This window comes from Betta splendens, chromosome 4 (genome assembly GCF_900634795.4).
Source record: "Betta splendens chromosome 4, fBetSpl5.4, whole genome shotgun sequence".
Lineage (NCBI taxonomy): Eukaryota > Metazoa > Chordata > Actinopteri > Anabantiformes > Osphronemidae > Betta > Betta splendens.
The window spans coordinates 6335649-6351830 of NC_040884.2; the positions used below are offsets into that span (position 1 = coordinate 6335649).

The following is a 16182-nucleotide window of genomic DNA, read 5'->3' on the forward strand; positions in this document are numbered from 1 at the left end:
GCCTGCAGCGACAGCACCGTGTGTACGTTTGTGAGATCCCAGCAGTGATCCCACGTCCCACATCTGCTCCTCCGTCCTCGATCGTGTGCAGCGCTGGTGGTGGAACAATCTGAGGGGGCTCCAGCAGCTGGCTGCGACGGCCGCAGGTTGTTTATTGATGGAGTGACGCGAACAAGGGAGGGGAGAAAGGTGGATGTGGAGAGAATGTGGTGAGAAAAAATAAACCAGGGATGTGTCCGACCCCGGCCTGGTCAACGCTTCTGTGCGCTCTGCATAAACACCAGGGAACGTCTGCTTCTGAGATCACACTTTCCAGTCGCGTTGGTCACCACCAAACCAGAATCCTCAGAATCACGCGCACACACACACACACACACACACACACACACACACACACACACACACAGGCACATTGTTTCAACCTTGGCCCTGCCTTGTTGCTCCGGGTAGTTTTCCCCCAAGCCTGAACCAAAACAATCAAAGCACCAACACAGGAAAGTGAACATTTGTCTGCAACACAATTCTCACCTTTTCAAGCCTTTTACATGCATTTTGCTTCCCATAGAACTGGGTCTGCAGCCTTTAGCCACATGCTTTGACGCGGCCCTGCTCCGCTGTGACATTCCCCGGCTCTGTTTCTGCACGTTATCGCAGCTCAGTTCCCTGGAACGAGGTTTTATCGCGATGGACTGATTTCAAAACATACTGAAAGAGTTTCAAACTTGTTGTACTCCGCGCTTTTTCTGTCCCCTGCAGCTCTCACCCTGAAGGATTGTTTACCATGGACACAGACCAACTGATAAAGACGTGATCTATCGCTGCCAGCTCCACGAGACCATCACCACGAAGGCACTCGCTCGGTTGGAAAGTTTCAGCTCAAATATGGCCTCAGAGGGTCGAGAGAGGAGCCGTCCTCACGGTGCATTTACCACCACTGCCAAAAATCACCACTGACGGAGGCTTTGCGTTGTCTCAACGTGCAAATGAACAAATTATCTGAGCTCTTAGGAAATGTTTGAGTTTACACATACAAACAACATCATATTTGAAGTTTTGAGTGTTAGGATTATGTATAAATGCTGAAAAGCAGTGACCGTTGACTAGTGATGTAACGTATTAACAGTCTGCTTCCACCGGGACTTGTTATGATTGCAGATTTACTGTGGATTCAGACAGTGGGCTGGTTGTGTGCTGCATCTATGGCACATGTGTGTACACAGGCCGGTGTGAAAGGCCCGTGTGTCCGGGCGCTGGTGACTTAATGACACCACTTACTGGCCCAATTCACACTCAGGTTCTTGTGCACGTTTTGGAAAAACAACACGCGAGGAAATCCCGCCAACAGAGGAGCATTTGTGCGTGTCAGGTTGGAGGTGAACACTTTTAGGGTTTGCATTCAGCGCCCTTTGATCTGTGCTCTGCTTCAAAATAGAATTATTTATCCGGCAGACATCGTTTCGCGGGTTTTACATCTGCACCCTGAAAAGCAACACTTCACAAACTGGGTGCTTTTCAGCCCAGCTCAGCTCCTTGTGAAAAAAAAATTGTTAAAAAAAGAGGTATACGCACAAGGAGGAAGTATATAGTAATAAGAATGTGAGGGTTAGAGTGTGAGAGAGTCTGAAACAGGACAGGGCAGAGCCACAGACATCTTTCCACTCCCGTGTTTTTATTTGAGCATGTTACGTCTCACAGGAAATGCCCTCCGCTGTTTCCATGAAAACGCTCTGCTCGCATGGTGAACGTCAAGTGCAGCCTCACTACAACAACAACAACAGAGCAGAAGCAACGGCTCGCGAGGATCCGTACCTTCAAAGGTCTGCTGCTTTTAATCTAGCAGTCGTCACTGGTATTAATCAAAGCAGGACGTACTTCAATAAGTACCCCACCCCCCATGTTCCTGTCATTAGATAACTTTGCCATGAAACATCTTGTACTCTTGTACTCATGATTCAGATCCTGTGCTTTTCAAACCGCGGCCCAGCGAGGCATCTGATTGACTGTGGCATGTTCACACGCGAGAGCAACACAATACCCGGAAACCCAGAAGTCTCCTGAGTGCAATGATATCACCTTTGAACGTAGCCATCATTGTAGCCTGAGTTATTAGTCACAGCGTTATTGTCTCTGTTAAATAAGAAATGGGGCATTTCCCACTGTCGTATAAGTCACAGTGTTACAGAGACAACGTTGTCCTGTTACGTATGGACGTTGCAATGCTGAGTAGCAGGTTGAAATAAGGGGGGGGGGCTTTCACTGCCACGGTTCATGGGAAGTGTGCTGTCGGCCGCGTGACCTCCTGTGTGGCGCTGTTGCTTTAGTGGGGAATCCGAATGGTGGCCCTAAATCCCAGTTAATCTGTGGCAGCGCTGGGAGAGCCACGCTATCTGACCATCAGCTGCTGGCGGCGCCCCCCGAGAGGCAAACATCCTGTTTGGAGACGGAGAGAAAGAGAAAAGAAAGAAAGAGGGGGAGAGAGAGAGAGAGAGAGAGAGAGAGAGACTAATAGCAGTGTGAATGAAGATGAAAAGAAGCTGGTGAATGGCTACTACGTGGTTTTGCTCATCATCCAGTCTTTGATTCAGTGCAGAACTCTCTCTATTATATATGCAGAAAGCAGAGAGCAAGCGGAGCAGGCGGCAGCTGAAAACGAGCCCAATTACGAGTCCACTGCGCTGCTGCTAATCCGGGCCCATCTGGGCCGGACGGGTCCACCAGGCAGAGCCTCCTTCTCACTAGACTGATCCATGTTTGTGCTGCTGGCCTCAGCTACGTTGTTGATGGATAATGGAGGACCTACCTCTCAGCTAGTCTGTCGTCCAGTGCACGGGTCAGCATTGCCCCCTTGTGGAATGATACTCACAGTGTTTGACGATACGTTAGAAAAGCAGTGAAATATGAGAAACTGAGACCCAACTATTTACTATAATAATTATTGTGCTCTGTAATCTACTGTCTTCATTCCTCTTTGGGATATTCACAGCTCAGCAATCATCAGCTGCGTGTGTGTGTGTGTGTGTGTGTGTGTGTGTGTGTGTGTGTGTGTGTGTGTGTGTGTGTGTGTGTGTGCGCTTGTATCAGGTTCATTACATAATACATGTTCCTCCCTGTGGTTGGAAGGAGGCAGCACGTCTCTGTCATTGTGTTTGATAAAAGCAGACTATGAAATCAGCAACACGCTGCCCAACACACGTACAAATGACCGAATGCGAAGCGTCCAACCAACATTGTGAGCACGACCAAAAACAGATGTGGTTTGAACACGGTGACACGTACAGTCACACCCGTTAGAGACATATGGACGACACCTCCGTGTGGGGGTCATGTGATGAGTCGCTGTGGTTTCTCATGGTACCTCACAGACGGGTCCAGAGAAAGGCCGACGCTCAGATCAGGTGGTTCGTGCTCAGCTGGAAATGCAGTAGATGAATGAAACCCCCCACCGCTCCAGCGACATCACACTCAGCATCTGGATCGGCACCTAGGGACACGTGGGCAGGCCGACACCTCCAGCTGGAGCTGACGACCGGCGCTTTGAAAACGTGACGTAGCCAAGGGTCCACGCGCAGAGACGGGCGACATCAGCCCACGGGGCCTGCGCTTTACAGGAAACATGTCAAACTTAAAGAAAATGGCCACCGCCCAGTCAGAGCAGGCTGCTGTGGGTCACGGTTCAGTGCCCGGTTCCCCACGATGCACTCCCACACCCAGAACATGTACATATATGCTGCACCCTGTAGTCTGCTGTCATTACTGCACTGACCAGCTACACACACAACAGAGCAGCTGATGACCATTGTGTTGTCACAAACCACCAGTTATTTTCTAGAGGTTAAATTAACTTTAATCCTTATAAGCACTTTTTAAATGAGGGCTCCACAAATCGATGCTACTGAGTTGCCTTATTAAAACTGTAGGAGTGTGAGTTTTATGTACACTTTTTATGTACACTTAACAGAAAAAGCTTACAAAAAACCTGAAATGGCTGTTTAGTGAACAGCTTGACTTAAACACACAAAGGATTGAGACACAATGCAGCGTGTGTCACTCGTAAAAGCACTAAAGACCTTTCACAGCGGCCAATAAAGAGAGGAGAGGTCTCAGAGCGAGGGAGCAGCAGCATGTTGGTCAACACTTCATATTCCAGCTTCATTCACATCCACCTCGAGGGGCAGTTTTTCACTGTGACACCTGCTGCAGAGTTCCAGAAGGTTCGTGTCCATTGTCCTGTTACAGTCATTGTGTTGTAAGTGTGGGGAAACCAAAGCTGTGGCACATGTGAATAAAGCTCACTCTCTGCTACTTTGTAACTCTTTAAATTGTCTGATTGGAAATTGGAAATCAAGTGGCTACAAATGGTCTTGTTTTTTGTTCAACTGACTGTTTGAATATATGGAATAAAGCTTCTGTGTAAGAACCTGCAGAAAAAGGCACTTGCTGCTTGTGAAACCAAAAGTACTGTGTCGTCATGTGATCCGTGCTGTTCGCTGGCGTTGCGTGATGCCACGGGTTTTCACCATATACATTAACTGTGTGTTTTTCTATCGGGCTGAAGTTGAGTCGTAGCTTTATCAGCTCTGAGCACGTCCTGTCCCCTCCCTCGTTCACATAACATAAGTCAACGCGAGCATTCAACACGTGTAGCAGCACAAGCAGCGGCAACAGGGCCCATAATTATATACGTGTATGACGTAAAACATAGGCACCGGCATTCATCAGGAACGGTTTAGTTTGTTTGTCTGTTTGTTTTAGTGCATGTTGTAAAATAAGTGCTTGGGTTTTATTTTTTTTGGTTTTGATACCGAAAGCAGGAAGCAGCTTTTAAACGGCGATAAAACAGCAGGCACGCTGTGACATAAGCGATGAAGAGGGACAGAAATAGATCAATTACTTGTGTGGAAGTTCGCTCCTACAGCAACTGTGGCTCAGCCGCCGCTGGCGGATCGCTGCCGCAATAAACGGAGCAGCGCAGCAGCGTAGACCTACAACATCCGGGCAATAGTCAGCCTGCGCAGAAACGGAATGGCGGAGGTAAGTGAGCGAAAACGAGCAATGGAACGAGCCCGAATCGCACGGAAACCGCGCCGATTCATGGACCGGCGTCGGCCGGCGCGCTACGGGCGGCTGTCGGCGGCGTCGCCGGCGGCCGAACGCCGGCGGAGAGGCGGCTACGGCGGCTTTTAAAGTGGGAAGCTGGGGAGGGGGGAATGGAGAAGCTCTCCAGCGTAGCGCCTCTCCGCGTTCTGGGCTTTTAAAGAGCCATTCCCTCCGCCTCGATAGTAAAGCCCTGGAAACAATAGGACGCCCGGCGGGGTCCCCTCCGACGCGCCGCGGCTGCTCGCTTTCAGGTGCGCCCCCTCCGCCCCGCACGCGGGACGGGGACTGCGTGGAAAAGTTGGGAGAAGTGTCAGGACTCGGCGGAGCTCAACTCCGACCGTCTGCTTCGGAAATGTTGAGAACTGGTAGTTTCCTCCTCGCAGCGCGTCGGGGAGAGAAGGCACGTTCAGCACCAAGTCACAGGAAAGCGCCCCTGGTCCCGCTCTGCGCCGGGCGCCGGGACGCCCGCACTTTCTGCGGACTTTTACAACTTTGCAGCGCCGAGTGTTCGAGGAAGTGTAACGTGGGCTCATGAGAGCAGCCTTGAGCTCATCACTTGGCCTCTCTGTAGCTCCCAGCCCTAGTTCTTCTCGCATGCGGCCGTAAACGTAGACGTTTTGATCAAGCGATTCGTTAAATCAGTTCCGCAGAAACAGCAGAACATTAGAGCAATGCAGTAGAAGCCGGTGTTGTAACTTAATACAGCCCGAGGACTTGCTTATCACCTGTGGTGCCTTCACTGACACTTGGGTCTCCACGGTAAATGAAAAAAAAGGTGCAGGAGCCAGCTGATCGGTAATGGGATGAACCGGGATCAAGCCTGGTACTGTTTGACCCCATGTTGACTGGGCACGTGTGCCGCCCAACTGGCACCCGGTCATACGTGTGTGTGTGTGTGTGTGTGTGTGTGTGTGTGTGTGTGTGTGTGTGTGTGTGTGTGTGTGTGTGTGTGTGTGTGTGTGTGTGTGTGTAGATGGGTCAAAGGCCTACCTGCGTGGAAGTTGTGGCCTAGTGGAGGGGGGATGAGCTACAGCGATGAAGGCTATCATCAGCATCATCATCATCAGGCCTTAAGAGGAGCTGGAGGAGACGTTACCCCATGAAGATGGCAGCACACTCCCACACTGTACGGTCACACTCACAGTTATTCTTAATATTAATATTAATTCAACAACCAAAACTAATTCTTCAGCTGTAACTTGCATAATTATACTAATTAAGTCGTTGTTTAGCCTCAAGGTTTAAACATATTTACTGTTTATGTGAATGCTTTACACACATTTTAAATAAGGCAGCAGGATGAGGAAGAATGTTAGCGAGTGTGTGCATGTTCCATACAGTTATATTAACTGTTAGATTTACACAATATGCAAACAACAACAACCGCTTTCCTTCTGTGCCACACTGATTCATGAGGGGAAATGCCAACGGCGCCTGTGATTGTATTCATTTAAAACAACTGACGCGGGAGTAATTTCACTGTGTCTTCGCTTTGTTTTCCTTCTCTCCTCGCACCCGTGGCCGGTTTCTAGGCCAGTGAGCTTCCGTTGGAGGAGCTGCTGGCGTTGTATGGCTACTCGGTGTCAGACCCAGAGAAGGACAGCTGTCACGTGGCTGCCAGCCTGCCAGATATGACACGGCACAAGGTGAGACGCAGCCCGGGGCCGAGCAGTGTGTGGTGATAATGACTGTACTCGCACTCACTAACTCACGTCATGTCTATTTTTATTCATGTATTTACAAAGCTATAATAGAATCTATGTTATTTATGAGGCAATATCTATTTATTTATTCATTTTTGCTTTTTAAACTTTTCTTGCTCAGGATCAAATAACAGACGATCCCTTTCCTGGGGAGGAGAAACAAGCATCATCGGCTGATTATCTCGCCCCCCCAGTCACCTCCAACACCTCAGATCTGCTCCACCACCTCCAAGGTAACGCACAACGAAGATGTTTTAAAATGCGCTTGAATTGAAAAGAAGCCCTGCTTGTAAGCAGCTGGACTGAAGAGGAGAGCAGAACTTTAGTTTTGTGATGCATTCACGTGCCTGTTAGGGTTTTGGTTTAGCTCCTTGCTGAGACTGCAGCTTCTTACGCAGTGTCGCGTGTCATGACAGCTTGTATTGTTCTGTGTCTCTCCTGTCCATGAAACCGAATCATATCAAAGGAACGCAGACATCTGTCAGTTGAATTAGTTTAAAAATCATGAAACATCCTTCTTCTGGTAAAGATTGAATTAGAACCCACAACATTAGTGCTGAGTCTGCAGTGTACGATGAAAATAAATGTACAGTATGAGAGGTTGAAAAATGTCACAAATCTCAAATGTTTGTCTGTCTGCAGACTTCCTCTGCTCTTAGACCCTTTTAGTTGATGAGGAAAAGAGTAAAAATAAAAATGATATCAATCACACCCCGGTGTTCATCACTTCTGTCAGTGCTTATGCAAAAACTAACCTGACATAGCTTAAGTTTAACTCCTGACATCCAGTGCAATTCACTTATGGTAGCAAATAACAAAAGAGTCCTCATAAGATCCTTAACATTTAGGCATGAACGTGCCACAACCAGATGTTTGCGTGGGCGTTGGCCTCATCCCCTCTTTGCTTTGTCTCTCGAAGGCGGCGACAAAGACACATCTGTGAACTCATCAGACGAGGAGTCGGACGGCGTCTCCAGCGCCTGCAATGAAGAACGCAAGGCAGGTCACTGAGGAGAACCCCACGGAGCCTGTGTTGACTTAGTCAAAGGGGTGTTAAAAAATCCTTTATGTGCAAAATAGTTTTGAGTTATATCTCTTCGTTCATGTGGAAATCTAGACAGCTTTAACCTGAACACTCATTTATTAGAGGAAAAATCTGTGATTAGGACTTTGGTAGAGATGTAGTTCTGGTCCACTGTCACAGCAATATGCTACATTCAAGTGTGTGTGTGTTTCCTTCTCAGGAGATCATGGTTGGTTCTATGTACCAGGCCAAAATCCCCCCGCTCAGCGCGTTTAGCTACCATGAGGGTGGTAAGGAACTAACTCTAGATACTGGAGGTAAAACCGTAGCAGCCGCCATCGGAACCCTTTTGTATTAAAGTGTTGACACATGAAGTCGTTGACCGGTGTGAAACCTCTGCGTCGGCCCAGTCGGCAGCGGCCAGGACCAGTTGTTGTGGAGGCCCGGTGTTCTGCCCGTGCAGGAAGTGGAGGAGTTCCTGGTGAATGCACAGAGACCCCGCAGCCAAGAGGGGGCAGCGTGCACCCGAATACGGGATTCCACCGTTCAAGACAACGAACAGGTCGAGTCCTGCACCACACTGAGCCCTGGACACGCATCCATCACCCTCCAAGTCTCAACCTGTGGCTCACTTTGAGGGAAATGTTCCGTGTCTCGTTTCCTCTCGACTCCCAGGCTCTGTACGAACTGGTCAAATGCAACTTCAGCGCAGACGAGGCGCTGAGACGACTGCGCTTCAACGTCAAGGTGTTCAGTGGTGAGAGGCCTCCTGTCCGTGTCCGTGGCTGTGAACACATTAGCGTGAGAGCGCGCACGTACCACCTCTCCTCGTCCTCTCCTTCTAGACGAGCTGTGCGCCTGGAGCGAGGAGGAGTGCAGGAGCTTCGAGCACGGCTACCGGGTCTACGGGAAGAACTTCCACCTCATCCAGGCCAATAAGGTAACGGCGCCCCCCCGCTGTGCTCCGCCGGCTCCGCTCGCTCGGGTTCACGACGGCTCCGACGCTGTGTCTCCTCAGGTCCGAACGCGCTCCGTGGGCGAGTGCGTGGAGTATTACTACATGTGGAAGAAGTCGGACCGGCACGAGTACTTCACCCAGCAGGCCACCAGGATCACCCGCAAGAAGTACAGCCTGCAGACAGGCGGCCTGTGAGTACGGCTCTGAGGCCGCGACCCGCTGCACGAACTGCGTTCATGTCAAAAGAGAAACGTACGCGAGGCACGATGACCTCATCAATCAGCCATTTCCTTCATCATTCTCCTGATGTGCAGGTTCCCCTGTAGAAACCTCACTTCTCTTTCTCTTCCTCTACTTGTGACCTTTTTAAAGGGAAAGTTACAGTCAAAGTCTTTAGTGAACCGTCTCCATTTTGCGTATCTGCTTCCGCGTGTTGCAGGGAGGATGGCGACCCGGACGGGGAGGCTGGCGAGCTGGAGGAGAGCAGCCCCTCGTCGGGGTTGTTGTCCGGCAGCTCCGTGGGGCACCGGCACCTGGAGTCTCCGTTCCCGCCCCAGTCCAACCTGGACCTGGAAAGACAAGGTGAGTCGTGGGGTGGAGCAGGCGCAACCTTCAGACCCAGTGGCTCAAATAGCTGTTGTCACAACATATACACCCATCATGTTGTATTTAGAGTGTGTGGATTTCATTTGATTTCATTTGAAAGTTTTCACATTCACTTTCATGTATCATGAATTATTTTGTTTATATCCCTTTTTTGTTTTTCCCATAATTTCTTCACTTTCTGTTTTGTGCATGTGCAACTGTGTGTGTGTGTGTGTGTGTGTTGCCATGGCGCTCCAGAGGAGGAGGGCCGTCCCAGGCGCAGACGAACTCCTCGCTTTCTCTTAAAGCCCTGAACTCGTCCACTCAGGCCACAGAGTGTAGGCTGGGCCTGCAGGTAAACAAAGAGGGGGAGGCGGAGAGAACGGTGCCATTAAGTCACCCAGCTCTGGACGGAGCCAGCGGCTCCTCTTGGGCTGTGCAGTAAACTCTCATTTTTGAGTTTGAGTTGATTTGTATGACTTCCTGGAAGACATTTTTATGAATAATTTCTTTAAAGTTTCAGTGTTGTTTCCTACACGAGGCTACTCCTTTTTTTTCACTGATTCTGTATTTGTAGTAATTACTAGTAAATCCTTTCTAGTAGCTAAACATGCCTGCGTTACTCCTGCTGTCTGTGCAGATGGGGCGCTGGTGATGGGAATGTCGGAGCTGTGTGGCGAGGCGTGTCCTCAGCAGCTGATTGGCTGCTGTCCTCTCTCTCTCCCACCTGCGGGCGACCTGCAGGATCCTGGCTCCGCTCCGGTCCCTCCCCAGTCCCAGTCCCAGCCTCGTGCCCAGAGCTCCCGCTGGGCCTGCCGGGGCCGTCCCAGCCTCCCAGGGTCCTGCTTCTACCGCCTGCACATGCTCGGCGGACCTTTTGCCCCCGGGGGCCCTGACTTTGCGGCAGCCGGCGGCTCCGGTGCCCCCCGCGGCTCGCAGGTGGAGTTCAGCCTGCCGTCTACCTCGCCTCCATCATCCGCTGCGCTCTCATCACACTTCCAGGCATTCATCCCGTCCAGCATCCCGGCTCTTTCACACAGCGACGGGACTTGAGGAATCTAAATGTAGTGGTACTCGATGTGCTCAAAGGTATTAGTCTGTGTTGGTATTCACAGCGGACAGAACATGCTTTTATCTACCTTTGGTTCAGGCTGTAGGCAACAGTTGGACTGTTACTCATCTTTTTAAATCGAGACACTTGAAGCTTCTGTCCAAGCGGTAAGAACTATTTTCATCTGTGGATTAATTGTTTAGTCACAGTTTACTGCCACAACCTGCACAAGAACAAGCAACGGACATCTGAGTGGATACCGTGGACACGTAGAGTGGAACCGGTCCGTATCCGTCTGAAACAGCTCGGATGCTGAAGTTTGACTGCTGCTCACGTTTTTACGAACTCCTTTCAACAGTAATCAAATGTGTCTTTACAGTCACTCGGCTGCCTGTTGCTGGAACACGTGACGTAAACCGGTTGATGTTTTAATGTTCCACTTTCATCCTTCGTATGTCTGTGCTTCTGTGGACTTCCAGCCTTTTACAATGTCACTGTTCCTCATATATATATTTCCTGGAGTTTCTCGACATGAAGCAGCGTCGGAGCAGCAAACAGCACAGTGTTTTTGCAGACTCGGTTTTAGTTTTGGCTGTCGTGTTTTTTTTTTCCCCCAAGAATTCATTTATGACTCACATTCAGGCACAATGAAACAAATAGAGCCAGCAAGTCCCCACCTTTTATGCAGATATTCATCAAATCAGCAGAAGTCTTCTGAATTGACACGTTGTTGTCGTTGATGTTGTTGTTGTTGTGGGTAAATTACGTTATCACAAATTACACTGGGGTCCAAAGATCATCCTGTTTCAGCAGGTGCACACAAACAGCTGTTGATGTTTAACAGGCGGAACAAATAATACTTGTCATTAATTACTTGAGATTATGTTTCCAATGAGAGAATAATGCAGGTTCCTGTCAGCGGACTCCAGCGCCTGTTTAAAACCAGCAACGAGGAAGCAACATGCAATCCGTGTAGATTGTACCTGATGTAGTGAAATATATAGAAGAATATCCTGGATGTTATTATTTTAGAGAACAAGCTTCAAGCTAATTACTGGAAGGGCTTTGAAGTGCCTCTTATTGGAAACAATTAATAAGTTTTACTGTTCATTTAGTTTATTTATAAAGACAAACACATGACTTTTTGTCTGTCACACAGGTACATCCCATCTGTGCTTCTGTCTATCCCTTGTTTCTGTGAACAGCCTCTTTCTGTGATCCCTGTTTAAAGCCGAGCTGGTTTCAGATCAACGTTTGTTTTGTCTTCGACTGTTTACATTGGGGAAACGTTCAGGAGAGAAGACTATGAAGGCAGGAAATGGATTAAAAAGACTGCCTTTGTTAATTGTTTTTAAAAAAAACTTTTGCAATTTATATATTGTACTGCTTCTGTTATATTTGTTTATAATTATTATATTTTGAAGGCAATTATTAAAATAAATAATGGTGTAATATTACCTTTTGCTCTTACATTAGTTATTTTAAACCCTGAGACCTGGACCTGCTCTAGTTTGTGTGTGCAATAACATTAAAATAGGAAGGAAGACAAAAAATAGTTAAATGTAGCAGAAAACTGCACTAGGACTTAAGGATGAGGATTGTCTGCATAGAACTCACTTATTATTTGTTGAACAAGAACAAGTAGTTCTCACTCTGTGGGATCACTACTCGAATTTGCTGTAATTTAAATGTAAATTAAATAAATATTACAGAGTAAGGTTACGTTATATCACTACCAATGCATGGTGATGGACACTATATTAACACATGCAGTGGCTGGTGGTGAGGTTCATGGCTGGTGAGGCACAAAGTCCTCTGGAGTCAGATTGTACAATCATAATACCTTTAAAAGTGTGTATTTTCCACTATTTAATTGTCAGGCTGCATATTAATACTGGTCACATTTCACATTTTATCATCATTCCTATCTCACTTAAAGGAATATGTTTGGCCTTGAAGGAACATATCTTTGATAGCAGTAAGAGACCTGACCGGCTTCATGAACAGTATTTTTCACAATTCATACTCATTCTAAAGTATAGAGAGGTGTAGATTTTGACCCTCAGTGAAGTTTTTTGTGTTTTTAAAACTTTAAATACTGCTTTAATCAGTTTTACATGATTGCTCTTCATTGGGATCATATAGAATACTTCACTCAATGTTTTACTTACTGTAGTGTCATTCAATAAGTCATGTGGGGCTACCCTGCGTTAAAGGGTGGTAGCAGCGCCCCCTTCTGGATGAGGCGGAGACCTGTCCAACCTCGCCTCGTGAGTTTTCTCTGTCGGTTTTAGCGCGATCAGAAAAGTAATCACGTCACAAAAACATTGATAAACACATTAGGCAGGTTGTATAAATGTATACATGGTGTAGAATAAATCCATCTGAAGCCTCGGGGCTGAGGCGCCCCTCGCTGACGCCTCACTTCCGGTTTCTCGCCATATTAGATCAGAAAATGTGCAGATTTAATGATTTTTATTCAGCAAAATGTTAAGATAATTGAAATTCTTCGCCAAAAATATATATAGTTTATAACATGTATAACACAGATTAATGGACAGAAATGAATTTTTATTTTAGTTTTTTTTAATCACGTTTTTACTTACGTTACTTATTACGTTACTGTCAGCGAGGTGAAGTCCCGCCTCTCCTGCCTACCCCGACCGCAAGTCACTGAACACATGCACGTGAGAGTTAGTTGAGAAGGTAATATGTACACGAGACCTGTGCAGAGCAGGAAAAGCTCTTGTGTCCTGAAACCGTCCCTCTACCTCCTAAGGCCTCCGGTTGTCCACGCCAATCACACAATATTCAGGGCCAACAAAGTTGGAATGAAGTATGCAGGAGAGCAGCAAAAGGCACCAGACGGCCTGTACACACATAGATTCACTGAGCTCATTGGAAATTCAGATTATTGTGCTGGTTGTAAATGTTGTATCTGTTAATGCTGAATTAATCTGTTACTCTCAGTCCAGTTCCCATGTCCAGTTAAGGCCATGATACCGTGCTAATTACAAACAGCCACCAGGGGGCAGAGAAATGTTAGTTTTAGACTGAAGTCTGCCCCAGTTTGTATTGAAGACCATTGTTGACCTTCATTAGAGCCCCGAATGCTTGAAACAACATAAAAATAGAAATTTATTTTAATATATTGTCTATTACTACAATTTACAAATGTGTAGATATTTTCTCTTTACATTATAATAAGTGTGCGTGCATGTGAGGTTAATTACTTAACCCAGTGGTAATAGCCTAATGGTTATGGTGACGGTTACGGCTAATAGACTGAGTGTAAACATGGTGTTTACCGAGAAACAGAGGTAAATGGTAATAAAAACCCATTACAGGGCGACCAGCAGGTGGTGGCCTCGTATTGAAATACTGACTGAATGAATGAAGCAAGGTCCACACTGTGGCCCAGAGTCCTGCTGATGTAAAGTCATGCTAATGATGCTTCATCCCAGCGTGGCCTATAAATGCCCCAATGCTCCAGGGGCCGTGGGTTTTTGTCCTGTCTGTTTTATTTAACGCCCACCAGCTGTGCTCGGCGTGGGTCTGACTCCCGACCGCAGGATGCTGTTGACGAATGTGTGTGGACCTTATTTGGAACCTGTATGCTTTTTACTCTGCTTCCATATAAATCTGTTGAGTGGCGAGCGGTTTGAGCCCTCAGCAGCGCTGAGCAGTTTAAAGTTGTTTTAACTTGGCCCCGTGGGGCGTCCATGAGAAGTGCATGATGGGATGAGATCATCTGTGTGAGGATTTCTGAAAGGGGGCCAGAGTTGAGTCAATTAAAGCCTTTCCCATCTCATAATCACTTCACAGTCTGTGCAACATAACGATAGGATGGGACTTTACCTCATTTATCCGCCCTATTCTCGTCCAGTGTTTTTCACCTACAAGGGCAGTTTGTGCGCTGTTTATTGGTCTTTTCAGCCTTCATAGGCTAAACTTTATACTGATTAAGTCATTTGCACACAATAAACATTAATACAATTCATTTGCAAAAGAAGAAGAGGAAGAAAACAGTCAGACAGCAGCTGGCCAGAACCTCCCGGCTGTGAGCAGATCGCCAGACGAGGAAGTCGGGAGGAGGGACCAGTGCTGTGGGCTGGTGTGTGTGTGTGTGTGTGTGTGTGTGTGTGTGTGTGTGTGTGTGTGTGAGTGCGCGCGCGCGCGCGTGCGTGCGTGCGCCGTGAACGCTTTTACTGGATTCTCCGGACGCGTCCTACGCTGTGAAGTCGGAGGATCGTTTCTAGTTGTAGTAACGCGCGCGACAGGACGCGAGGCTCCCGGTTGCGTCGCGTGTCTCCACTTTTAACGCAGCGTGGACGCAGCCGCACACCTGTCTGGTCCATGTTGGCGCAGGTAGTGGAGAGGATCCCGGAAGAAGTCGTGGCGCAGGTTAGCAGGTCGCTCGCGTAGCTCGGACTTCTCACTTCAACAGAGCGCAGATGGACGCTTTACTCAGAAAGTAGTTTGTAGCACTTGAGCTTTTCGGCTGGTGAACAGAACGAAGATGGACGCGGCGATGAAGAAGAGGCTCTTCGTCCTGATGGACGTGCTGTGCGTCTTTGTGGGTAAGTCATGGAAACACAGCAGCTGCTGCGTCCGCGTCTTGTTGTTGTAATGGCTGCGTTTTTGTCAGCAGTCCGTGACTTTTACGCGTGACTTGAGGGTGAGATTTCTCGGCTCGCACGCACGCGGCCGATCCCGGTCCCCGTTCACCGTTCAAAGGGCGAGCGGAGCCACCGGGCTCCAGCGCGTCACCCTCTGCAGCTCCAAAACACGAGGTGACGTTGATCGGCGCCGTGTGGGTCCGTGGCAGGAAACGCTGTCATTGTCCTCTCGGCCTGATCCGCGCTCCACGCCGCTCAGCAAACTGCAGCAGGACTCCGCAGTGTCTCTGGAAGCCTTATGTTAGTTTTTTATGCATGCTACTCGCGTTTGTAAGCGCTAATTACTCGTGATTGTATTTCCACAGACCAGTTGTGAGTTTTCCTACACTTCAGAAATCCTTTCCTTTCCACAGCCCGAGCCACATCTTTATAGGATTAGTTTTATGTCCACTCAACAAAACATACATTATGAGACGCTGTACCCTCCTCGAGTCCTTTTCCATTTTCTTTAAATATGGACGATCACAGGTGTCAAGAAAACTGTTGAACGTTAGAAAATAGACACATGTACAACGCAGGATACTCCAAAAATAAGATGCAATTAGATGTTAGATGTTCTGTTTGATATTTAAGTGTGTGCTACAATGTAATCTAATACTAATGTAAAAAGAAGAATGTATTATATAAGGAGGCCGAAGTAAAATATAAGACTCATATATAAGAACAGATTAACTGAAATATGAGGAGATGTAAGAAACAATATTACTCAAATGTATTAGAGGACATTATAAATAACATGAGAGGCACTTGGAATATATTATATAAATTGATTAGAAACAGTTACAGTAAGAACAAATACATCTCAATATTTTTGCAGACAATGACACATCGGTTAATAGAATGGAGGATGCAGTAGACAAGTTAAATAGGTTCTTGTCAATATTGGTACTGGCTTAGAAAAAAACATTTGCTCAGAGGAATCATCTGCATTCATAATCAAAACTACTATCAAAAGGTACTTGAGCTTTATGTTTTGGAAACTTAAAGCTGAAAAGGAAATTATAGTGATAGTGAACAAATGTTGTAACAAGACTTTACCAATTGTGATGATATCACCATGACAACTGTTGAGTGGGTAGTTGAGG

General features: G+C 47.4%; 2 protein-coding genes across 3 annotated transcripts in view; both read left to right on the forward strand.

The window, feature by feature from the left end:
• The first annotated feature begins 4693 nt into the window (after positions 1-4693).
• On the forward strand, positions 4694-11875 carry mier2 (mesoderm induction early response 1, family member 2). The gene is made up of 12 exons (XM_029148742.3): positions 4694-5031; positions 6071-6223; positions 6630-6743; positions 6922-7033; positions 7720-7799; positions 8045-8141; positions 8235-8386; positions 8500-8581; positions 8670-8764; positions 8843-8973; positions 9222-9364; positions 10008-11875. Exons 2-12 carry the CDS (start codon positions 6197-6199, stop codon positions 10418-10420), a joined length of 1446 nt encoding a protein of 481 aa, XP_029004575.1. The 5' UTR covers positions 4694-5031; positions 6071-6196; the 3' UTR covers positions 10421-11875.
• Positions 11876-14571: 2696 nt separating this feature from the next.
• Positions 14572-16182, forward strand: part of plpp2b (phospholipid phosphatase 2b) — a 28580-nt gene continuing 26969 nt past the window's right edge. For both annotated transcript variants that reach the window (XR_003785634.3, XM_029147532.3), the window contains exon 1: positions 14572-14998. Coding sequence is in view for 1 of the 2 variants with exons in the window: in XM_029147532.3 (XP_029003365.1) it covers positions 14938-14998 (61 nt within the window). In the remaining variant the exon portion in view is untranslated. The remainder of the gene's footprint in view (positions 14999-16182) is intronic.

Bases quoted from the DNA above. Each gene is read 5' to 3' on its own strand.
- mier2 (XM_029148742.3), top strand. From the start codon at position 6,197: ATGAAGATGGCAGCACACTCCCACACT. The intron at 6,744-6,921 runs GTGAGACGCAGC...TTTCTTGCTCAG, and splicing joins CAGATATGACACGGCACAAG to GATCAAATAACAGACGATCC. The intron at 9,365-10,007 runs GTGAGTCGTGGG...CTGTCTGTGCAG, and splicing joins CCTGGACCTGGAAAGACAAG to ATGGGGCGCTGGTGATGGGA.